Source organism: Hydractinia symbiolongicarpus, chromosome 2 (genome assembly GCF_029227915.1).
Source record: "Hydractinia symbiolongicarpus strain clone_291-10 chromosome 2, HSymV2.1, whole genome shotgun sequence".
Lineage (NCBI taxonomy): Eukaryota > Metazoa > Cnidaria > Hydrozoa > Anthoathecata > Hydractiniidae > Hydractinia > Hydractinia symbiolongicarpus.
This window is the reverse complement of record NC_079876.1, coordinates 23299869-23310059: the sequence shown is the minus strand read 5'-3', so window position 1 is coordinate 23310059 and position 10191 is coordinate 23299869. Positions and strand designations below refer to the sequence as shown.

General features: G+C 33.3%; 3 protein-coding genes across 3 annotated transcripts; 1 reads left to right on the top strand and 2 right to left on the bottom strand.

Annotated features, from left to right (window-relative positions):
* Positions 1–6823, bottom strand: LOC130629970 (hemicentin-1-like). The gene is made up of 5 exons (XM_057443362.1): positions 6814–6823; positions 6652–6762; positions 6323–6538; positions 4304–4504; positions 1–366 (listed from the first exon to the last, which is right to left on the bottom strand). Exons 1-5 carry the CDS (start codon positions 6821–6823, stop codon positions 71–73), a joined length of 834 nt encoding a protein of 277 aa, XP_057299345.1. The 3' UTR covers positions 1–70.
* LOC130630233 (ATP-dependent DNA helicase RecQ-like) lies at positions 2497–3752 on the bottom strand. Its single transcript, XM_057443642.1, has 2 exons — positions 3120–3752; positions 2497–2768 (listed from the first exon to the last, which is right to left on the bottom strand). Exons 1-2 carry the CDS (start codon positions 3659–3661, stop codon positions 2708–2710), a joined length of 603 nt encoding a protein of 200 aa, XP_057299625.1. The 5' UTR covers positions 3662–3752; the 3' UTR covers positions 2497–2707.
* Positions 6824–8063: 1240 nt separating the features above from the next.
* On the top strand, positions 8064–10191 carry LOC130629969 (uncharacterized). The gene is made up of 2 exons (XM_057443360.1): positions 8064–8299; positions 8361–10191. The coding sequence occupies exons 1-2, from the start codon at positions 8064–8066 to the stop codon at positions 10189–10191; spliced, it is 2067 nt and encodes a 688-aa protein (XP_057299343.1).

The following is a 10191-nucleotide window of genomic DNA, read 5'->3' as shown; positions in this document are numbered from 1 at the left end:
TAAAAAAATTGTTTCAGCATTTTTTGACAAAATTCAAACCCATGTCAATTCTATTATAAAATGCATCGAGTTATTTTTTAGTGTTAATTCCTTTCTGATATGGCAGCTTTTGTAACGTCTCACTTTTATCTCTATCGGCATCTACGATTTCTTCGGCAATACTATCTTGGTAAGATTCTTCAGTGTGTTTTATTTTAGTTCCTCCTGCTTCTTTTTCTTTCCCTTGTTCCTGGACTCCTTCTTCTATCAAAGCTTCAGCTTGTCTGGCGTTCATAAGCTGCCTCCATATTAAACAGTTCACAACCAGAATGATAATAAGAATAAAGATTCCAAAAATAACAGAGAACACCAATGTCTTTCGTATGCCTAAATGTCAATTACTGCAATATTACAAAAGAATCCACAATGTAAAGAAGTTTTTGTTTCTGTTGCAATATTTCGTATTCGCATTACTGCTCATTGTGACACTTAAACACAACCTCGTTCCCAGGGCTTTTTGTCTCTCATCGGCGCTGCGCTTATTGATAGGTCTGACGAAAAAGGCCCTGGAGGAGGCTGGTTTTATTCCGAGCCGTGATTGGTCGAGAATTTCACCTAATTATGCGAAAGATAAAACGTCACTCGGTCCGTGAAATATTCACGCTGAAACTAACTGTAAACAATAAAGATGGCCGACACTGTGCATAAAATATTTGAAAAATACATTTTGGCAAGAAACTTTTATGGCTTCAATTAGTTTTAACTAGTTAACTCTCAGTCCATATGTGCTTGTATGTAACTACATGCTACTTATGCTCAAATTAATATTAGCAACTGACCAAGAGATTGTCTAGAGCTAGCTAGTTATAAAACAAGAAGTGTAGACATATATATAGTTACAGATAGATAGCTACTAGTTATTTATTATTATTATTACTACTGAACATCAGAATACAAAGTAAGCGCAGTTAGCTACATCAACGCAAAAACAGATAAAGGATTGGATGTATTTTCCATGCTAATTACACAGATTTTACATATTGCAAGAATTCTGTTAACTCTAAAAATGGTAAGGGATTATATATAAGATAAAAACACAAAGCTATCTATACATTTATATATATACATCTATATTGCTAAATATAAAAATTTTCTTTTTTTATTCAAGGTATAGAAGAATGGCTAAGCCAGCTACTCCTAAGAAGATTTACTTTCGTAACACTTCCAATGATAGAAATTTCTGCAGGTTATGTGCCAAATTAAAACAAAAATCTTTGTTTATAAAAATATTCAGCAATATTGGAAAAAACAAAAACATTGAGAACAAAATAAGTCTAACGTGTGGGTTAAGAACAACGGAACTGGATGCTCTTCCAACTGTTATATGTCAGTCTTGTGTCACCTTTGTCGAGAAAATGTCAGACTTTCGGAAAAATGTTCAACTGAATCAAATTCAGTTACGACAAAACGTGTCTGTCAAACGTGGCATATTGTCTCCGCATAACGAGAAAAATCAAACTATTGAAAGTGAGAAAAAGAACGAAAAAGGAAAATCTAGAAAGCAACTTAACTTTGCTGAAAACAAGGAGTTAACTGAAGTTCCTACCACACAACTGCAACCACGCAATATTGTTTCTCCCGAAGACAATATACCAGCAATGCAAAAATTAAAACTGGAAACAGCGCTTAAATCCAATAATAATATGGTAGTAGCAAATACAATCATTAACCACTGTCCAACTATATCTACATATTTGAAAAATAATTATATTAATAATTTGAAAAGTTCCTGTAAAAAACTTGCCACAAGAAAAAAACCATCAATTTTACACAAAAAAGGGTATGAAGAGATGCAAAATTTTAATATTGAAAAACTGTGGGCTGAGATCAAAGAAAATCATCCATTACTTGTTGATGTTCTTAGTGCTGTGTGTGGGCAAAAGGATATTGTACTTGAAACTAAAAACAAATTTTGTTTCATATATTCCATACTGATGCAAATGCGGTGGCATGAACTTAGTTTATATCAGAGAGTCAACACTGTTTTGATCATTGAGGGTGGATGCAGCAAAAAGGTAATATATAAGTCAGTAGATGTAAGATGTAAATAATGGGAAATGCTCTTGAGATTTTAACTCCGACTAATAGAAAAAGTTTCTGTTCTTATTTTGCTTTTTATAGAAAGGTAAAAATTTATCCAAAAAATTCTAAATGTATATATATATATATTAAAACTTTTCATTAAAACATGTTTTTGGATATAAGTAAACATAACGAACAACTAAATTAAGCTATGTTGGGTACTTATATTCTAGTTACAAGAAAGATTCAACAAACTAGGAGTATGCCTGTCACACAAGATGAAAGGAAATCTGTTAAACTTGATTGGAAGCCACTATATGGAAAAGGCGATTGATTTAGTGAAAAACAACACAACACTCAGAGGAAGCGGCGATAACTGGGATCTGAAAGTACTAGTGGAGACAAGAAAGGGTGTTGACAACAAAGATTACCATCTTTTTGCAACAAATCTAATCGCAAACAGAATTCCTTTTGACCATCTTCCAAACAACCAGCCAATTGGAGATATTCGATATATGGACAGGAAGAAATTTGCTGTCAATATGGCAGAATTGGAATGTTACAGACAGACAACAAAGGTTCTGATTGGAAGAATTCTGGTTGAGTTTTTCCCAAAATTTAAATTTTTAAAAAAAGTAATCCCAGATCATATTGACAACAGATTTAGTGTGCATAATTTTCCAAAATCTTCACGAAATTCAGCACCCCTAAAACATATAAATGGAGTGTTTTTTTTAAAATTTTGTATAGCTAATATATTAGCAATTTATTATATTATGTACCAACAGATATATATTATCAACTTGTCAAAAGATATGTTCGTTTATATTAGTTTCATTATATATTTTCATATATATATTACATATAGCTATATATATATAACAGATTTTTATACTGTATATATTCAGTTTTGTTAAATATTTCATATGATATGTGCTATATACATACCTACAGTACTTCATTATTATTTTATAAAATGAATTTTAAAAACCACCAAAGTTTTTTTATAATTTTATAATCTATATTCTTGAATAGCCAGCTAGAGCTAGTTTACTTACCACATTTCAACACAATGCGCTTCATCAACCACGCAAGCTACCACATTTTGTTGATAAATTTTGCTCTTTAAAATTGAACGCCCTTGATCAGATAAAAAGGATTCTGGATGGGCAAATAAAATCTTAATATCTCCGTTTTTAATACCACAATCAATTGTAATATTTGTACCATCATGGTCGTCCTCCACTGCATCATTACTTCCAAACAAGCTCTCATCTGCCTCAAACTTCCTCTGTTCCAAGTTCAATACAGCAGCAGAAAAACCAATCCCATTCAAGTATTTCACCTGATCATTTATAATGGAAGTTAAAGGGCTGATGACCAAAACAATATTCTTTTCATTTTTAACTGGGAAGAGATCAGCAAGTAAATGAAAAATAATTGATTTTCCAAATCCAGTAGGCAGAACTGCCACCACATCATTCCCCTTTAACAAAGCTTCCAAACATATGACTTGCTTTGGTTTCAGGCAAAACTGAAAAATGTAATTATTTAATGCGAAAGATATTCGCTTTAAAATATCAATATACGTTAGAGCCATCACGACCTAAAGCCTTCAAGGTCCAGTCTTCACTAAAAAGTTCTATTTCCATCGATCACGATAAAATCCAGACCCTAATAATTAAATTGAAACTCGCTTACCAAAGACTAGGAAGTATAAAATTCCTGATAAACGAGACACGAGTACATTAATTAAAAATCTGCGAAAATCAAAGATTTTTGACCAGCCTCCACCAGGGCCATGTTCGTCTCGCCGTCCGATATTCAAAAAGAGACAACTTGTCCTGGGATCGAGGTTGACTTAAACAGCAAGTTGTGACATAGCTTTAATTTTTTGTTAAATCTTATAAAAACAAAGATAATAGGAAATGTTGAACTGTAAAAAGAACAAAGAAAATAACATTGATGAAACGATAGCTACAGAATTAATGTCCTGAAAAACATAATATATATTTTTAAAGTCGGAGATTTTTTGCGAACTTGTGTAAACTTTAATTACTTAAAATATAAGAAAAACATAAAAACAATTTTCGGTGGAGTATGTGAAAAATAAGAAAACGCCAAAATTGAAGTAGCTTACTCATGCTGTTCAAAGAGGTTATCACTAGAACCCTCTACATTTGTGCTGCATAGTTATGCTTGCAAAAAACGTAGCAGAAAAAAGTATCAAAAGCTTACTAACTTTCTGGACATGTGCTCAATTTGCAGGTTTTATCTTCATATTCCATTTTGCTATAAGATCCATTTATAAGTCTGCATAACAATTCACGTGTTTCTATAGACGTATCATTTTCACATTTTCTAGCTTTCGTTTTTGTTCCATCACCACAAGTTTTGCTGCAGTTCGTGATATCTTGCCATTCACCCCAAGAGCCAGCATATCCTGAGTTCATAACATATGTGCTTGTACACAGACTTTAAATACAAAGGAATTGTATGGAGGTCGCAGTCATTTTGTGCCGAATACTAAGACATTTTTTTGCACTTTAACTGAGACACGAAGTGCAACCAAGCATACACAAAATACTTGAGCATTACAGTATGAGCGAAAGTATTTTCTTTTATATTTTTTTCGGACACATTATGTTGTAGTCTAACTCTAGCGTCTACACCTTTACCATCACGACAAAGTAAAATTGTACAATTTAGTTACCAAGAACAAGTTTAAATAAAAAATTAATAATAATTAAACCAGATAATTTTAAGGGTATGCTTCTCCTTTAAAGAAATAACCTTTCAGAAATTATACAGTCCCTTCTATGTTTTTAAGAATAAAACACCCGATACTTTTTCATCTGTCTGTTCGGTTCACACTGGGCGCTAACTCGCGTTAATTTTAAATTTGTTTTTTTTTTTGTTAATTTGCATGCGCGTTAAGCTGATGTTATATATTTTTATGCATAATTTTTATAATGCACATTTAGATATTGTTCTTCAAAGTAAAAAAAGAAAGCTTAAAGCTTTTTAAAAGTCATACAGCTTCCAAAACACACTAGTAAAGTTTACATTTTGTTTTTAAAATTGTAAGTTCGGCCATTCACTAAGAAACTTTAATGCCAAATTTTGCTACCTAAACTAAACACTTATACTTTGCTATGTAGTATGAGCGAATATTCACAATACGTTTTATACTCTTCTCAACAGTTGTAACAAAAGACCTTTTCTATGCGTTAAATATTGACTATTGTAAATGTAAACGCTCAATATGTGCTATAAATTTAAGGAATGAAAATTAACACAAGTTAACGCGAGTTAGCACCCAGTTTGAACCAAGATTAATGGACGGTTTCCAGAAGTATGCTGGGTTTTTATTGATCTTAGCAAAACGTTGATTAGCCACTTAAAAAAAGCAAAAAAATTCTGATTTTATAATTATCTTCTTATGTGAAGCATAATGAGCGTCTAAATCGCATTGCAGGTGTTTTTTACGCTCATACTTCGCAAGATTAACGCCAGTTAAACGCTTGGTGGAAACCTAGCATAATTATAAATCAACGTTAAAAAGTACGTTGTGACGTTGCAAACTAATACAAGGAATTAAAATTGACACGTCACTAAACTGTGAAGCTACAGTTATAGATTTTAAAGGTGGTCGCCCCTCCTTTAAAATCCACAAGCCGCGTATACAGCGAAGTTTACGATGTCATGATTGATTTTAAATATCATACCGGCTCGATATTTAAAATCAACCTCCGTAAAAGAAGTCCTTGTTGATCTTTTTTTTTTTTGCTATGAAATTGAGTGCATATTTGCTGGTGTAGTATCTTTACACATTTTCCAAACGAGTAGTTAGTTAACTTTGAAAACAGTAATTAATAACACTCTTTACAATGAAATAAAAAAAATCAGCAGGAAAAAAGTGAAGATCGAAATAGCAAGACTGCTTTTAGTTGAATAACATGACGAAATATAATGGTATTATCTGAATTTTTACAGAACAAATTCGTGAGTAAAGATAAAACATTTTCTTTGTTACATTGCTTGTTTACTGTTAATTTTTTCTGGTCTGTATATTTATAAAATTTGGCGCCATCTGTTCACCATAGACATGATTATTTGAAGCTGGGGGGTATGTTGTTGAAGAACAAAATCAATCACGCCAACAATATTATTACTGCCCGTGACAGTAAATCTAATTTAGCTTACAGCTTCGTTATGTGCGAAATGATCAAGGCGTAGACATAATATTAAAATGGGTTACCTGTTTCTTCTGGAGGGCATTTAAAAATGTTACAGATCGTTGTTGTTTTCTCTTCATTGCCACGTCTACCATTTTCCATTGTGCAAGTGTTACCAAGATTTGATGTTAATGTGTTTACACAGAGTCTTTTTTGTTCTTGGATCCCACCATCACATGTGACTGAACAACTGGTTACAATAGTCCACGCGCTCCAAGAATCTGCACCGTATATTTCCTCTTAATAAAAGTCAATTTAAATATTTTAAATATTTATTATAAAATTATCTACGGACTGTAACAGTTTTATTTTCAGTCTTTTATACAGACAATAAAATCTTTTTTTTAAACACTATCCATAACAATTAGTTTTACAAGCTTTGCAGCAAATGTCCAAGTAATAGTGTATATGTGAGAAGCTTTTTTTTCCTTATTATTCCTCACAAGCAAATCGAAATTCAAGTCTCGTGCGTGTATTAATTCATGTCATTAAGTCCCAGTTTATGCTGTCATACACTGATTCATGTTTCTGTGTATCGATTTATGTCGTGGTGTGCTGATTCTTGTAACCGTGTACTGTTTCGTGTCGCTTTATATTTAAATATGTATCAACTGCTTCATGTCGTAGTGAATGTAGTCATATCTAGCAATGATGCAGTATACAGTGTGAGGCTTGGCCAATAATGGCACTTAATTTCTTCAAGGATAGCAGTCTAATCCTGCTCCGACTGGTAGGTGACGGAAGAAAATATGATTTTACAGGACACAGTAAGATTTATGGCTTAGGAAGAATTAACTTGAATTTCATCACGAGCATATTAAACTACTCTATATACTAGGGAGCAGATCGTGGTCAAGGTGTCAATACATCATTGCCTCTAGATTCAGGGAATATAAAATTTATAGCTTCAAGTAGTGTTCTGTAAAACCGAGGCTTTTAGCATTATTTTGAACTCATACAATTTGAACACACTCATCGTCGTTCCCATCTCTGAAAAGAGAACATTGATTTGGCAAAAGGTTCTCAGTCAGTGATCTTTGATCAACTAAAAGTAACTAAGATGGAGACATGGTAAGGACAATAAATGGGGTAATTGTCAAATTATCCATCCATGATGCTTTTCTGGAAACGTATTTTTCAGTGAAGTTGCATAAAGTTTTGGTGAAGATGCATAATGTCTTGGTAAAGATGCATAATGTCTTGGTAAAGATGCATAATGTGTTGTTAAAGATGCATATAGTTTTGGGAAGATGCATAATGTCTTGGTGAAGATGCATAATGTGTTGTTGAAAATGCATAAATGTTTCGGTGACAATGCATAATGTCTTGGTGAAGATGCATATGATTTTGATGAAAATGCATGAATGTGCATTGCCTGATTGTGTACTGCGTAGGTACTTCTTGTCGGTTTTATATTTTTCGCAACAAACACTTTTAGCATACTAATTTTAAACTTTTGTGTATAAGAATAAGTATTCGTAATCAAAGATCCTTAAAATATTGTGAGTCTTAATAGCCGTTCATATCGAGAAGGATACACATTATTTATTAGCATAGCTTATTATGAGTCCAATTACAGTATGCTATTAATTTTATGTAGGTAAGCCATTAATTTCTTCTAATTATTTATCATAACATATTAAATAAATTTTTCTTTTAAGGGTAATTAAATAGCTATTATTACGTCAACAATAAATAAAATTGAATTTCTATTATTAATCGTTATGCAACCACAAAAGCCAAGGCGGATTTCCACTTAAACAAATGTGGTTGAATTCATTGACGACGATCGAACCAATCAATGGCGTTTACATCGACGACGATCGAACCAATAAATGGCTTTCACATCGACGACGATCAAACCAATCGATGGCATTAACATCGACGACGATCGAACCAATCGATGACATTAAAATTGCTTTCCACTTACATTCGACCATACCTCGATCGATGGCGATTCATTTTAATTTATTACAAAATATAAATAATGGCGGCAAGGCGTGCGGACGTGTTTTGCTTGCTCCTGTTGTTCATTTTTATTTATACATGTTTTTGCATCAGAAAAAGTTGCTTTTGTCAACCAGATGGGATCAGTATCACTATTACTGGTTTGTGTAAAGAACAAGAAGAAACATTCGTTTATTCGTCACTGTTTGCAGTTAGATCGAAGTCCATAGCTCGATACAGAAAAAGAAGTTTGATTTGTTTGTTATTACTGGCTTGCGGAGATGTCGAAAGTTGTCCAGGACCGCAATATGAACAGATAAAATCGTTAAACATGAAAGGTATAAAGTTCTTACACCAAAATATCAGAGGAATTTTTCATAACATGGCAAATCTTACTGCATTATTATCTTATGAAAATCGTATAGACATTTTGACATTATCTGAAACTCACATCGAAGCACAGAGTGGGTTTGATAACAACGATTTATACACAATACCGGGGTACAACTTCATTTCACGTTGTAGAGAAATTGGGAAAGGTGGAGGTGTGGCCACTTATATATCGGAACAATTGACATGGAAAAGGAGGGAAGATCTAGAGGTGAATGGCATTGAATGTATCTGGCTCGAAATTTTTCCGAAAAACGCAAAAAGTTTTCTTATATGCTGTATGTATAGACCCCCTGACTCATCTCTATATCTGAATTCTCGTTTTAACGAAATTTTAAGAGAAATGTTAATAGCTGTTAATAAATTAACACTAGAAACAATCATTATGGGCGATGTTAATGTAAATTATTTGAAACAAGGTGATCATCGTGAAATCAAAGATATATTCAAATTGCAATCATTTGTACAGCTCGTAAAAAAGCCCACGAGAATAACGCAAGACACTGAAACATTAATTGATGTGATATTTACTAACAAAAGTTCGACGATCTCCCACACGGACGTTCTACCTCTGAGTCTGAGTGATCACGATTGTATTGGTTGCGTAAGAAAAGTTAACCATCAAAAGTTTAAATCGCGCACCACACGATGTCGAAATTACAACAAATATGACCCTGAAAAATTGAACACAGACATAAATAATCATGATTGGCAACCTATGTATGAAATAAGTTCCGTGGAAAGTTCCTGGGAATATTTTAAAACAACAGTACATGCTATAATCGACAAGCACGCTCCCGTTATAACCAAAATGGTCAAAGGACGTTCCTGTCCGTGGTTGAGTGCTGAAATTAAGAAACATATGAACAATCGAGATAAACTCTTGAGAAAGGCACGAAAAACGAAGAAAGCGTCAGATTGGTGTTTGTACAGACAATTAAAAAATCTTTGTAACAACAAAATTCGAGTTGCAAGAAATGGTTATCAGAAAAACTTGTTAGTGGAAAACCGGCATAATCCTCGTAAGTTTTGGAAAACAATCAAAAGCATATTTCCTGCAGGAAAGTCATCATCTCCAACAAATAGTGATCAGCCGGATGCAGCTGAGAAACTTCTTTACGCTAACAAATTTTGTCGATACTTTTCAGATTGCGCTAGAAAATTGAAGGACGTCGCTTTTCCATTACGAAACCTTATATGGAGATATACTCCAATAATTTCGACCAGGACTGATAAACTCTTTCATTTTCATTACGTCACGAAAGTGTTTGTCGAAAAAGAATTAAAATCTTTGAAGAGAAAGAAAGCCACCGGTGCAGATGACATACCACCGGGTGTTTTGAAAGATGCTGCTACACTCCTTTCTCAACCATTAGCATTCATTATAAACCTGTCGCTGCGTACCAGTACAATACCGTCGGACTGGAAAATCGCAAAAGTTACGCCACTTTTTAAGGGAGGAAATTCATCTGAAGAAACAAACTATCGACCTATCTCAGTTCTTCCTATAGTTTCCAAGATTCTAGAACTGTGCTGTTCATCACCAATTAATTGA